The sequence below is a fragment of the Lepus europaeus genome, chromosome 10 (assembly GCF_033115175.1).
Source record: "Lepus europaeus isolate LE1 chromosome 10, mLepTim1.pri, whole genome shotgun sequence".
NCBI lineage: Eukaryota > Metazoa > Chordata > Mammalia > Lagomorpha > Leporidae > Lepus > Lepus europaeus.
Window position 1 is genome coordinate 3,700,566 of NC_084836.1, and position 14,349 is coordinate 3,714,914.

Genomic DNA, 14,349 nt, shown 5'->3' on the forward strand with positions numbered 1-14,349 from the left:
CGCTGATCTGATGGCAGAAGCCAGGTGCTTCTCCTGGTCTCCCATGGGTTGCAGGGCCCAAGCACTTGGGCCATCCTCCACTGCACTCCCTGGCCACAGCAGAGAGCTGGCCTGGAAGAGGGGCAACCGGGACAAGATTGGTGCCCCGACCGGGACTAGAACCCGGTGTGCCGGCGCCGCAAGGCGGAGGATTAGCCTAGTGAGCCGCAGCGCCGGCCTATTATAATTTTGACAGGCAGAGTGGACAGTGAGAGAGAGAGAGAGAGAGAGAGAGAGAAAGGTCTTTTTTTTTTTTCCCGTTCATTCGCCCACGAATGGCCGCTGCGGCCGGCGCACCGTGCTAATCCGCAGCCAGGAGCCAGGTGCTTCTGGTCTCCCAAGCGGGTGCAGGGCTCAACCACTTGGGCCATCCTCCATTGCACTCCTGGGCCGCAGCAGAGAGCTGGCCTGGAAGAGGGGCAACCGGGACAGAATCCAGCGCTCCGACTGGGACTAGAACCCGGGGTGCTGGTGCCGCAGGCGGAGGATTAGCCTAGTGAGCCGCGGCACCAGCCTGGCTCAGGTTTTTATAACAACCCACTCAAAAGAATTGATGAAGCCTTTCAACACGGTCTACCCTCAGCAGGAACTTTTAGCCAGACCTAACCTCCAGAGGTTTTTAAAACCTAATTTGGGGCCGGCACCGTGGCTCACTAGGCTAATCCTCTGCCTAGCGGCGCCAGCACACCGAGTTCTAGTCCGGCCGGGGCACCGGATTCTGTCCCGGTTGCTCCTCTTCCAGGCCAGCTCTCTGCTGTGGCCCGGGAAGGCAGTGGAGGATGGCCCAAGTCAGGTCCTGCACCCCATGGGAGACCAGGAGAGGCACCTGGCTCTTGCCATCGGATCAGCGCAGTGCGCTGGCCGCAGCGCGCCGGCCGCAGTGGCCATTGGAGGGTGAACCAATGGCAAAGGAAGACCTTTCTCTCTGTCTCTCTCACTGTCCACTCTGCCTGTCAAAAACAAAAAACAAAAACAAAAAAAAACTAATTTGGCAAAGGGAAATAGCCAACTCCAGCCAGCTCCGGTCATTGTGTCACATCGAAGGAAGAAAAACAACCGAGAAGCACATGTGAAGTTTATGGCCCAAGGACAGAAGTTTGCCAGGAGAAAATAGATATTGTTAAGACTCCAATGAGGCCAGCGCTGTGGCTCAACAGGCTAATCCTCTGCCTAGCGGCGCCAGCACACCGGGTTCTAGTCCCGGTCGGGGCGCCGGATTCTGTCCCGGTTGCCCCTCTTCCAGTCCAGCTCTCTGCTGTGGCCCGGGAGTGCAGTGGAGGATGGCCCAAGTGCTTGGGCCCTGCACCCCATGGGAGACCAGGAGAAGCACCTGGCTCCTGCCTTTGGATCAGCGTGGTGCGCTGGCCACAGCGCACCGGCCACGGCAGCCATTGGAGGGTGAACCAACAGCAAAGGAAGACCTTTTTCTCTGTCTCTCTCTCTCACTGTCCACTCTGCCTGTCAAAAATTAAAAAAAAAAAAAAGACTCCAGTGAATAATGTAGACAGCACCCAAGGACAGGTGGGAAACATAAGAGACATGGAAATTCTAAGAACCAACCAAAAAGCAATGATAGAGTGAACACAGTAACAGCAGTGAAGATGCTTCCTGTGGGCTCGTCGGTGGACTGGGTATGCCACTGAAAAAGTCTCTGAGCTTGATATCTCTAGAAGCTCCTCCAAAACTAAAAAGCAAAAGAAAAAAAGATTGCAGGAGAAAAGAACACGTTTTCTAGAAATGACAGGACAGCCACACCAAATGTAGCGTGCGTCCCAGGAGAAAGAAGCAATAGAAGCAGTATTTGAGACAGTGATGAAGAATAATGTCCCAAGTGAAGGACAGACACTGAAGCTCCGCACAGAAGCTCCGAGCACGCCAGACAGGTGCTGGATATGTCCTTTCAGACACCCAGCGGGACAGTCAGTGACCTGAGTAACTGGTCAGCTGGACTTCACCAGCATGAAACACTTACGCTCTGTAAGAGATACTGGAAAGGCACTGATGCAAAGATAAGCTAAGACTGGGAGAGAATATTTGTAAGACATTGCTGATAAAAGATTTATCCAAAATACACAAGGCACTCCTAAAATTTAAGAATGAGAAAACCTGATTCAACAATGCATCAAAGCAATTTAAAAGATGTCACATCATATGGCATCAGGAAAATTCAACGAGATGCCACTGCACACACACTGGAATGGCCAGAACCTAGAGCACTGACAGCGACGGAGGATGTGGAGCTGCAGGAGCTCTCGCGTGACAACTGTGGAAGGCAGCATGGCCGTTTGTTACAAAGCTACATGGACTCTTTTTTTTTTTTTTTTTTTTGACAGGCAGAGTTAGACAGTGAGAGAAACAGAGAAAGGTCTTCCTTCCGTTGGTTCACCCCCCAAATGGCCTCTACAGCTGGCGCGCTGCACCGATTCAAAGCCAGGAGCCAGGTGCTACCTTCTGGTCTCCCATGGGGTACAGGGCCCAAGCACTTGGGCCATCCTCCACTGCCTTCCTGGGCCACGCAGAGAGCTGGACTGGAAGAGGAGCAACCAGGACAGGATCCGGCGGCCCAACCGGGACTAGAATCCTGGGTGCCGGCACCGCAGGTAGAGGATTAGCCAAGTGAGCCGTGGCACCAGCCAACAAACTCTTGCCATATCAGCTTTACTAAACAGTAAATTCTATTTAGCATTTACCCAAAGGGGCTGAAAAGTTGTGTTGCACTTAGATGTATATAGCAGCAGCATTCACAGTTGCCAAAACATGGAAGCATGTGACAGCTAGGGCTGGCGCTGTGTGTGTCAGGGTAAAGCCCCAGGCTGCGGCACCGGCATCCCCTGTGGGTGCCAGTTTAGGTAGTAGGGCCCCAGATGGCTTACCTGAAAGTTTACTATTAAGGAGGCTGTTGAATCTCAAAATGGGAATCACGAGAATCAGGTTCAACATTACGTTTTGAATTCAAGTTCAAGTGCTGTGTGCACTGTTTTAACATAATGTATAATATATAAAATGTACGTTTAACTCTAAAAGTGGTTCCTTTGAGTTTGATTCAGCTGAGAATATCTACAAAGGAGTGACTGACAGTTGTTTCTCTTTCAGTTCTGAGTCTTTATTTTGGGTATCAGCATTACACCAACGCCAGCCTGCAGCAGAACAACTGCACATTCATTTGTCCCTTCTTTCCCACTCCCTCCTTTGTCCGGAGAGTAACATATATTGAAATTGAAATATTTTGTCAGTCGTTGGCCTGGGCACTGAGTACAGCAGTGAACGTGACAGCCAGAAATCCTCCGTCCCATTCTAGTAGGGAGGGATGAGCAAGCTGACAAGGTGATAAGCAGGGCGAGTATCTGTGTCCAGTGTGGGTATATGGAAAAGAAGAGCTGGAGAGGGAACACAGTGCTCTGGCAGCAGGGAGTCTGCCACCTTAGAGGGAGGCCAGGACGACCGGAGGGAAGGCAGCCGGTGAGTAGAGGTGGAGGTGAAGTGGCGCACACAGCCCAGGTGGCTGTGGCCGCAGGCCTGTGTGGTTGGAACAGGGCCCTGGCACACAGTGCAGCTGCATCGAGACCAAGGCCAACATCGTGGCCTCGTAAGGTGTCAGCCCGTGATCTGTGGTGACGCACTGCTGAGGGGCTGGGGTGGATGGACGAAGAGAAACCCCCCACTTCAGCCACCGAGGAAACAGCCTGGTGTGTATTTTTCAGCTGGGAACCGAAGCAGAAAGTACCCAGGCAACAACTGACATCTACGAGAAGGAAGAAGCCATTGAAATCGACTACCGCGCTCTCAGAGGGGACTTGAAGGTGAGTGAAAGATTTCTGTTCTTTGTGACCAACACGGTGACACCGAGTGAATATGCAGGACCCCTCTTAAATGACAGTGCACGTGCTAAAGAGTCCTGCTAGTTTTGAAAAAAATACACAGAGGAGAAAGAAATGGTTCTAAACACTTCTGACACTAAATATGGGGGCCTCTGCACACCGAGCAGTTACCCAGATCTCTGAACGCTGGTTAGCTCGGTTCTGACGCCGTCCCCTACAGTCAGCATCAGAGCACACACGCGGTCCCGGGAGGCTGTCCCTTCTCTGTCACCAGGCACAAGTCCAGGCTTCTGGAGCTTCTGGCCGATCACCTATACGTTGAGGTTCCCGCAACCCCTCCCCGTGTTTGATCATTTGCTGCAGTGGCTCAGAGAACTCAGAGGAGAGGAGCACTTACACTTGCTGGCATGGTGACAGCCAAAAGAGAGAGCGCCACAAGCCAGGTGTGGGAACAGGTGCAGCGTCCCCAGGTCCCCCCGGGCACACGCAGCCCTCCCCGCCTCTCCATGCACTCAGCGACCTGGCAGCTCTCCTGACTGAGTCTTCATTACGTGGGCATGATGGTCAGGAGTGGGAAGTCTGGGCCTGGCCCTGCCACAACGACTACAGCTGGGCCTCAGGAGTCAGGAAACCTGTAGCAGGCTAGTTTTTTTTTGTTTGTTTTCTTAAAGATTTATTTTATTTATTTGAAAGTCAGAGTTACAGAGAGAGGTAGAGACAGAGAGAGAGGTCTTCCATCCGCTCGTTCACTCCCCAGATGGCCGCAACGGTCAAAGCTGTGCCTATTTGGAGCCAGGAGCTTCTTCCTGGTCTCCCACGTTGGTGCAGGGGCCCAAGGACGTGGGCCATCCTCCACTGCTCTCCCAGGCCACAGCAGAGAGCTGGATCGGAAGAGGAGCAGCTGGGACTAGAACTGGCACCCATATGGGATGCTGGCGCTTCAGGCCAGGGCGTTAACCTGCTGTGCCACAGCACCGGCCCCATAACAGGCTAGTTTGTAAGTTGATAATTTGGCCACAAGTGATACTGTACGTATGCAAATGGCTCTTGGCAGAGAAAAGGTTTCCCACCCCTGCATGAGATCATCGGCCATTAGTGATTGGACTCCATCTCCAGCCTTCCTTCCCCCCCCAGGGCGGGTGGCTGAAATTTCCAGTCAATCCCATGGTGATTCCTTGGTCACCAGTCCTGGTCCCACAAGAATCAGATCACCAGCATCAACTTGGGGTCGCTGAGAAGGACTTACCATGAGTAACCAAAGACGTTTCTCATTCTTGCCACTCTAGAACTAGTCAGGGTTTTAGGAGCCCTGTGCTAGGAACCAGGGACGAAAGCCCAAATACCGTTTGTTAATAGGTCAGGAGACAGCAGTCAGCGCTCTCAGGAGATGCTCATGCATGGTGGAAGGCTTCACGAAGCCCTACAGTAAACAAAGCAGCCGACTACCCAGTGTCCTGCGTTGGCCGTCCGGGTCCCAGAGCAGCACCCTCGGCTGGCACGGGCCCCTCCCAGAGCATGACAGGTGACTGCAACCTGGCCATGGCTGCAGTGGTTGCTCTGTGTGCTGGCTTCGTCCTGGCGCTACTTCTGTGAGCCACACTGCGGTCCTCGTTAGCTCTCAGAGCCACAGCCTTCAGAGAAGAGAGGGCCTGCCTTCCAAATGGTGTTCTCCAAGACTGAAGAGAGGTTTTTCCTGAAGAGCCTCAGCCAGTGTCCACCGCGCCACAGTGGCCTGAATGGGGTCATCCAGGTTTATTCCTGGGCCACTCACTTGGGCAGGGGGACGGGTGGCAGACTGGACCTTAGACCAGGCAGGGCCACCCAGTGGTGGCACAGGACCGCTGAGGGAGGTGGGTGAGCGGGCGAGCAGCACAGCGGGTAGGAATGGGAGCCTGGGAGAGCCGTGCTGCGTGGCCACAGCCTCAGCACTCGGATTTCCTTTCCTGTGCTGTTCACGCCTTTCGTAGGTTGGTTCCACTCTTTGCAGTACCTTTGGACAACAGGGTAGTCTTTTTTTGTAGTCTTCTGTTTAGTATCGTCTCCCTTTGCTTTTGTATTTTAAAAATCCTTTTCCATGGCCGGCACCACGGCTCAATAGGCTAATCCTCCGCCTTGCGGCGCCAGCACACCAGGTTCTAGTCCCGGTTGGGGCGCCGGATTCTGTCTCAGTTGCCCCTCTTCCAGGCCAGCTCTCTGCTGTGGCCCGGGAAGGCAGTGGAGGATGGCCCAAGTGGTTGGGTCCTGCACCCCATGGGAGACCAGGAGAAGCACCTGGCTCCTGCCTTCGGATCAGTGCAGTGCGCCGGCCGCAGCGTGACGGCCATTGGAGGGTGAACCAATGGCAAAAGGAAGACCTTTCTCTCTGTCTCTCTCTCACTGTCCACTCTGCCTGTTTAAAAAAAAAAAAATCCTTTTCCACATTACTGAGTAGATATTTCTAAATATTTTCTTCTTATTTATGGTTTTCTTTTGTTTAATCAGATTTATTGTAATACATGGTATGAGGTAAGAATATATTTTTTAAGTATCCAAGTTAAGCAGTCTTCTTAGAAACAATTTTCTTTTATCTTTTTTTTAAAGATTTATTTTATTTGAAAGCCGGAGTTAGAGGGAAAGACAGAGCTCTGACATCCCCGGGCTCACTCCTCAGATGGCTGCCACAGGCAGGGCTGAGCTAGACTGAAGCCACTCCACTGCCTTCCCAGGCCACAGCAGGGAGCTGGATCAGAAGTGGAGCGGCCGGGACTTGAACCGGCGCCCGTATGGGATGCCGGCGTCACAGGTGGCGCGGCTATTTCCTGCTACACACCAGCTCTTCTCAGTGAATTAAAATGTCACTTCTGTCATGTTTAAGTTTTACTCATTTGTTTACTTGAAGGGCAGAGCGACAAAGATCAGTCTTCCATGTGCTGTTACATTCCCCAAATGCCTGTCACAGCCGAGGCAGGCCTGGCGGAAACTAGGACCCCGGAGTTCTGTCTGGGCCTCCCGGGCGGGCACCACCTGCTCCTTTCCAGGTGCAGGGAGCTGGGTCAGAGCTGGAGGAGCCAGGACTCGACCTGGCACTGCAGCAGCCTGACCCTGCTGCTCACGGCGTGTAACGGACCTCTTCCAGCTGGCCCAGACGACTTTTCTGGAAGGGCATGTCTACAACACTTGTCTGTTCCCTCTCAGTCATGCTAGTTGTGTCCGTCATTCCGGTTTTAACGTTGCCCTGTAGCTGGGCTGGGTCTCTGCGGCGCAGTCCCCCACCTGCAGGACTGGAGGGCCCTGCACCCTGTTGCAGATGCCCGCTTCTGTCTCCGTCTTCTTGTGAGCTTTTTAGCAGCAGAGTTCCCATCGACTTCAGTCACTGATACAGAGTGGATGATCAGTGTAGCCTGAAGGTAACATGTGAACTCTTGCTGTGTAGCCAGGTTACAATAAGGAGATACAGCGTAGTCTGGGAGAGCAGCATAGACAACCCTAGAGCCGTTAAGAGCCTGGATTACTGGGGCGTGACTGCAGCTCCAGGCCCAGGGCCTGGAGGAAGGAAGGGGATGCAGAGGGGCTGGGCCGGTGGCGACAGGTCCAGTGTGTGTGCCTTGTCTTGGCAGTTTGGCTCTAGAAGCTGTGCCAGTTGGTGTTGCTCTTTGCCAATAACAGGCTCTGCAGTCGGACGAAGAGGTCGAGACCCACCTTCGGCTCCTGCTGCAGCAGGTGGCGTCCCAGGAGGACACCCTGTTGAAGACGGCAGCCCCCAACCTGCGCGCCCTGGAGAACTTGAAGACCGTCCGAGACAAGTTCCAAGAATCCACAGATGGTGAGGTTTTAGTTGACGAGATCCTGTTTGTGGGCGTTGTGGTTCCCGTAACACATACCAGTCCTGTCTGATGCCTTATGTTACTGTGTGCTTCTAATACTCAATCGCTGGTGGCTTCCTTTTTAAAAACGTCTTTAACTTACAACTGGGTTTATTGCTTATCTTAGAACAGATAATTATCTTTTGTCAAAAAAACACAAAATAGGCAAGAACTCTCAGAACTTGTGTACTTTAGAAATGAGTCCTGTTTGAAAAGGGCTCATCATTTGTAAGAGCTAAGCTCTGGGAATTGCTGGTTGAGTTGGTTTTGAAGGTAGATTGACTCAAGACAGACTGAAAGTCCAACTTGGAGAGTGTTTTGTAGTTTAAGTAAGAAGCCCCTCGGTGGTCTCTAAGCAAAGACCCTTGGTTCTCTCAGCCTTTGAGGCCAGCAGGAAGGAAGCCAGAATGTGCAGGCAGGAGTTTGAACAAGTGAAGAAGAGGAGATACGATCTTTTCAGCCGGTGCTTTGAGCACGTCTCAGTCTCCATCGATCAGATCTACAAGAAACTCTGCAGAAACACCAGTGCCCAGGTGCGTGCTGCCCACCCTGCGGTCCGCGTGGGGACCTGGATCCGTGTGGGGCTTTTTTTTCTTCCACTGGGAAGTAATCACTGCCCCATTGTTTGAGTGCCTCACTCTGGGGACAAAGTCAGTTCTCAAAGATCAGTTCTCTGTTCTAGAGCCCAGTGAGTCAACACTGGCCAGCCAAGACCAGTCCAGACCTCTCCAAGCCTGTTTCTTCATCCAAAACATGAGTGGGTTAGATCACTTGGTTCCCAGGTTCTCTTCAGATCTAAAATCCTATTGCCTGACTGTGATGTGACTTTATAGAACTGTGGCTCTCTGGGGTGAAGGTGGGGGTAATATGGAGGTCCTTGGGGAACGAGCTGATCTGTGGAGCTGCCCAGAGTAGCAAAGGCAGGAGTCCCACCCAGCCACCGGCATCCCACTTGCAGCAGCCAGCACGTAGCTGTGTAAAGTGAGTGTGGCGGGCAGCTGTGCCTGCTTTGCTGTCTCCGATTCCTTTGTGACTGAGACTTGATGATCCTGGATGAGAGCCGAGGATCTCAACTTCGTTCTCCGTATTTGTAGCACCTGGCCCGTAACAGGTGCTCGCTGGATGTCTTTAGAGAGGCCAGTGAGTGAACTGAATGAAGACAGTTTTTGGGGAGGTTTTTTGGTGTCTTTTTAAGCCTGGGGGCCTGGGCTGCTGAACTTCGCGTGGCAGTCTGGCGGCAGTCTGGCGGATCCCTGGGTGTGTTAGGATGTTCTCCCTGCCTGGGAACCCTGGCGTCCCAACGGGTGTAGAACTGAATACATTAGTAACGGGCCCTGTGTCTTCCATCACACTGGAGGAAAACCTAACCAACAGAATGTTTGGCATGTAAATTCTGCTGCGACGCCGGGCTGAGGTTTACCAATTGCTGTTCTCGTTGCTGAAGAAATGATGTGTGTTTCAGGCATTCCTTAGTCCCGAGAACCCTGAAGAACCTTACCTGGAGGGAATCAGCTACAACTGCGTGGCCCCGGGCAAGCGCTTCATGCCGATGGACAATCTGTCCGGGGGAGAGAAGTGCGTGGCGGCCCTGGCGCTCCTGTTCGCCGTTCACAGGTGAGGCCGCAGACAGCCACACGGTTCTGTGTCACAGCAGAAACCAAGGCTGTGTGCCGGCTCCTCTGCAGCTGGGCCAGCTTCCTGCTGCTGTGCCCAAGGCGGCGGCAGACGGGCCAAGTGCTCAGGTCCTGCCACCCGTGTGGGAGAACCAATGGGAGTTCCGTGGCTCCTGGCTTTGGCCTGGCCTGTTGTGGGCATCTGGGGTTGAGCTAGCGGTTAGAAGCATCTCTCTTGCTCAGCCATTTAAAATTTATTGGGGCCATGGCTGGAAGCCATCACCTGCAGTGCTGGCATCCCGTGTGGGTGCTGGTTCCCATCCAGCTCCCTGCTAATGCGCCTGGGAAAGCAGTGGAGGATGGCCCAAGTCCTTGGGGCCCTGCACCCACGTGGGGGACCCAGAGGAAGCTCCTGGCTTTGGACTGGCTCAGCTCTGGCTATTGTGGCCATTTAGGGAGTGAACCAGCAGATGGAAGATCTCTTTCTTCCCCCTTCCCCCCAAGCCGGTCATTCTGCCTTTCAAATGTCTTTTTAAAAGATGTATTTGGAAAAGGCACACAGCACGTGGGCTGTAAGGAGTCAAAGGTGACTCTCGGTTTGGGCCCAATCAGCAGAGTGATTGACAGCTGCCAGCCACGGGAATGACCAGAATAGGTGTTGAGGGGTAGGTGGGAAGTTTGATTTTGGGACGCGTTTGAGGTGCTGTTAGAGACTCGGCTGGACAGGGGAGGTGCAGGTCAGGACAGGATGGAGCAGCCGGGTCCGTTCCAGTCTTGAGAGCAGTGACGTCACCAAGGGAGCTGGCAGAGGCAACACGCGGAGCTCAGGGGCGGGCCTGCCAGCTGGCAGCAGCAGGGGGCAGGAAGTTGGCCACCTCCCCTGGAAGCCACAGCAGTGTTTGGAAAGGGCGACCAACCCCAGCGTCGCCTGGCGCAGGGGACACGGGTGCAGGCTGGCTGACGTCCGGTTCACCTGGACAGAAGAACGTGCCTCACTGTGTGCTGCCAGTCCTTCTTTCGTAAAGCAAAGCAGACTGCCATTTGTTCTTCTAGTTTTCGGCCTGCCCCGTTCTTCGTGTTGGATGAAGTGGACGCGGCCCTGGACAACACCAACATCGGCAAAGTGAGTTTCTTTTTTTTTTTTTTTTTTGACAGGCAGAGTGGACAGTGAGAGAGAGAGAGAGACAGAGAGAAAGGTCTTCCTTTGCCGTTGGTTCACCCTCTAATGGCCGCCGCGGTAGCGCGCTGCGGCCGGCGCACCGTGCTGTTCCGATGGCAGGAGCCAGGTGCTTCTCCTGGTCTCCCATGGGGTGCAGGGCCCAAGCACTTGGGCCATCCTCCACTGCACTCCCTGGCCACAGCAGAGAGCTGGCCTGGAAGAGGGGCAACCGGGACAGGATCGGTGCCCCGACCGGGACTAGAACCTGGTGTGCCGGCGCCGCAAGGCGGAAGATTAGCCTGTTGAGCCACGGCGCCGGCCCAAAGTGAGTTTCTTTGGGCCTCCCCTCTCAGCAGCAAAGCTCAGGTCCCAGGCAGAAGGCAGGCGACCCCCAACAGCCAGGGAAGTGGGGCAGCAGTGTCCACGCTCTCGAGGTGTCCCTGTGTCCAAAGGCGATTTGGGGCAGTCTTCCCCGACGCGGGAGTCCCCAGCGTCACTCCCGGCAGAGCCGTCCCCGGCAGAGAGGTCCTGGCTCTCGGGGGTCAACAAGTAGTTGAATAACTTCCTTAAATAACATCCTCACGTCCCAAAGCCTACCTCCCCGATCCCAGCGAGACGTCCCCAGCTGACCTCTGTGCTGACACTGCCCCTCGAGCAAGTCTCAGAAGCTCGTTGGCACGCCAAGGTCAGCGCGTGGCTGAGGGGTGCCCCTCCTGCCAGTGTCTGCCGCGACTCCGCCCAGAGGCTGCTGGGAGCTCCTGGTCAACAGCAAGGAGAGCCCCACTGGTCTCCTGGGCTGCCAGCGAGCCTGCCTGCTGGGGAGGCTCCCTCACGTTGGCCTCTGGCTCGCGCACTCCGTGGGGGAACCACCTTTCTGCTTGCCTCTCCTCTGCCCAGTGCCCGTCTTCTAGTGAAACCTCCGTTTAGGTCTGGTGCGCAGCTGAGTGCGCGGTGCGCAGGGCAGCTGTCTCAGGAAGCGGTACCTGTGCGCCCTCTTGTGGTCAGGGTGCCGCGTCTCCCTGCCCGGCCCCGCCAGGTTCCCGTCACTACCCCAGCCACTGCCTCTGCCGCTGCAGTGCCTGGTGCCTTCAGCCCTTTGCCAAGTTTCCTTCCTCGCGTGACGCTGCCGTCGCAGCTTGCACAGCTGGAGTCTGGGCACGGGAGACACCAGCTTCTCACCGGGACCCGAGTTGGCGAGTAGGAGCTGGTTAGCCTGTTGCTAGTTTCAGTCCTGTGTGTGCACGCCAAGTCTCGTGTCTCTGTAAGGCTTATTTCCTTGGTGTTGAGTTTCCAGAAGGTGGCAGAGTTCACTTTTAGATTTTATTTGAAAAGCAGAGTTAGAGGTCGTCTTCCGCCCCCTCGCTCTCCAAGTGGCCATAATGGCTGAGGCTAGGCCAATCCAAAGCCAGGAGCTGCTTCTGGGTCTCCCACTGGATGCAGGGCCCAAGGACTTGGGCCGTATCTTCTGCTTTCCCAGGCCATAGTGGAGCAGCTGGGACTCAAACCCGTGCACATATGGGATGCTGGCACCGCAGGCAGCAGCTGTACCTGCTACACCACAGCACCGGCACCCAGGTTCACTTCTAACCCAACTGATGTAATGACACGATGCGTATGCCCACAGTACGCACGTACCCACCATAGTTCTCCCATCTTCAGGCTTTGAATTGGCAAGCCAGAAGCTCCCAGTATAAGTCCAGCCCTTCACCCTCATAAAACATCTAAGTGCTAATTTTTGTTATAAAGGGGCCGGCGCCATGGCTCACTTGGTTAATCCTCTGCCTGCGGCACTGGCATCCCATATGGGTGCCAGGTTCTAGTCCTGGTTGCTCCTCTTCCAGTCCAGCTCTTTGCTGCGGCCCAGGAGGGATGGCCTGATTGCTTGAGCCCCTGCACCCGCATGGGAGACCAGGGAGAGAGACCTGGCTCCTGGCTTCAGATTGGCGCAGCACCAGCCATTGCGGCCATTTGGGGAGTGAACCAATGGAAGGAAGACCTCTCTCTCTCACTGTCTATAACTCTGTCAAATACATTTTTTAAAAAAGACATATTCAAGTTGGAGCTTTGTTCTGTAAGTTCTAGACTCTAAGCTGTTCGGTTGTGCGGGGTTTAGCAGGGGCAGGTGTGGTCCGCCCAGCCGGGAGCAGCCACTGCCCCACGCGCCCTCCCGCCTGCAGCCTGCTCTCCCCTGCCCAGGTGTCCAGCTACATCCAGCAGCAGACTCGGGAGCAGCTCCAGATGGTCGTCATCTCCCTGAAGGAGGAGTTCTACTCCAGAGCGGACGCCCTGATCGGCGTCTACCCAGAGGTGAGGCCCCCCAGGCAGCCCCCGTCCTGCTCACAGGTCCCAGACTGACACCTGCAGAGGCTGTGTGTCTGACACACGGCACGCTGTCAGCATGCCGTGTGTCACAGCGCACCGTGCTGTAGGAAGCAGCCACGATGAAGAAAGCGGACTGGACACCCAGGTCTCCTCGGACTTCTGAACCTGAACACAGCTTTCTTAAACCCACTGAAAACACCGAGCAACACGGCCCGGGCCACTCAGCGCTGACAGCTTTTCCTTCTTGAGGGTTCCTTTTTGCCAAGATAAAAACGTAGCCTGGTGCCCTCGGCGTGGCCGTTCCGGGGACCAGCTGGGAATACGGTGCCTGAGAAATGGACGCCCTCGGGGCTGGCGCTGTGGGCTAACACTGCTGGCATCCAGCCGCAGGTGCTCCACTTCCGGTCCAGCTCCCTGCTAATGTACTTGGGAAAGCAGTGGAAGGTGGTCCGAGTGCTCGGGCCCCTGCACCCACGCAGGAGACCCGGAAGTTGTTCCTGGCTCTTGGTTTTGGCCTGGCCCGGCCCTGGTTGCTGCAGCCTGTTGGGGAGTGAGCCAGCACATGGAAGCTCTCTCTGTAGCTCTGCCTTTCAAGAAATATGATTCCTTTAAAGAAAAAAAATATTCTCACACCAGACGATTCCAAAGCCTGGCTGCCATGTTGGTACCTGGCAGCTGTGGGGAGTGGGGTGCGGGAAGCCCCCTGTGTGAGGTGAGCCCAGGCTGCCCGAGACGCGTCCCCGAGCAGGGCACTGACTTCTGCCTTCTCTCCACTCCAGCAAGACGACTGCATGTTCAGTCGCGTCCTGACCCTCGACCTCTCTCAGTATCCGGACACGGACGGCCAAGAGGGCGGCAGGAGGCAGCGCGAGTCCCGTTAGGAGCCGTCCCCGCGCTCCCGCCTGCTGGTGTCTGACGGCACTGGATGAGGCTCGCCCCTGAAACAAGCCGGTCAGAACAGAGGTCCATGCCGTCTCGCCTGGCACCTTTAAGGGAAAAACGCTTGGTTCTTCAGTTACGAGTGACGCCAGTTACAGGGGAGTCGGTCAGCTGTTGGAGCTGGTTTTATGGGAGGCTGTTTGAGAAACTGCGTGTTAACACTGACCTAGCAATAAAAACGTGATCTCAGAGGTCTCCACCGTGCAGTTTTAGAAGCCAAATAAATTTTTTAGGTTTGTCTGACGCTGGGAGTAACAGCTGACTTCCGAGACGCAGCGAGTGTGGGAGGGGAGGCGCAGGCTTTTCGGCGCCCCCTCGGGAAGTCATGCACACACTCCCCTCTGTGGACAGGGACCTTCGGTGCACTGAGCTCCCTCCCTGAGTGGGGAGGCAGCAGCCACCCGTGTGGGCACGGCCAAGGAGTCACCTGCTGCCACCCTGGAGTCTTGCCTCTTGCTAGGGCCAGCCCTGGCTCCTGTGTAACTCGGACTCCACAGGCTACACACACACCAAAACCGCGGTGGTCGGGGGCAAAACAAAGTAGGAAGGTAGTGGAAAAGGGCCGGCTCTGCACGCTAGGTGGGTGAGCCGCCCACAAACACCGCACTGGGCGTGCG

The 14,349-nt window shown here is 55.2% G+C and overlaps 1 protein-coding gene across 2 annotated transcripts in view; it reads left to right on the forward strand.

Annotated features, from left to right (window-relative positions):
* SMC1B (structural maintenance of chromosomes 1B) overlaps nucleotides 1-13,892 on the forward strand; it is a 77,649-nt gene extending 63,757 nt beyond the window's left edge. The window contains exons 19-25 of one of the 2 annotated variants that reach the window (XM_062201915.1): nucleotides 3,741-3,839; nucleotides 7,503-7,659; nucleotides 8,078-8,232; nucleotides 9,162-9,313; nucleotides 10,366-10,435; nucleotides 12,668-12,778; nucleotides 13,573-13,892. In XM_062201915.1, coding sequence (XP_062057899.1) covers nucleotides 3,741-3,839; nucleotides 7,503-7,659; nucleotides 8,078-8,232; nucleotides 9,162-9,313; nucleotides 10,366-10,435; nucleotides 12,668-12,778; nucleotides 13,573-13,674 — 846 coding nt within the window. In that variant the 3' untranslated portion in view covers nucleotides 13,675-13,892. The remainder of the gene's footprint in view (nucleotides 1-3,740; nucleotides 3,840-7,502; nucleotides 7,660-8,077; nucleotides 8,233-9,161; nucleotides 9,314-10,365; nucleotides 10,436-12,667; nucleotides 12,779-13,572) is intronic. The other variant, XM_062201916.1, reaches the window with a different exon arrangement.
* The last annotated feature ends 457 nt before the right edge of the window (nucleotides 13,893-14,349 follow it).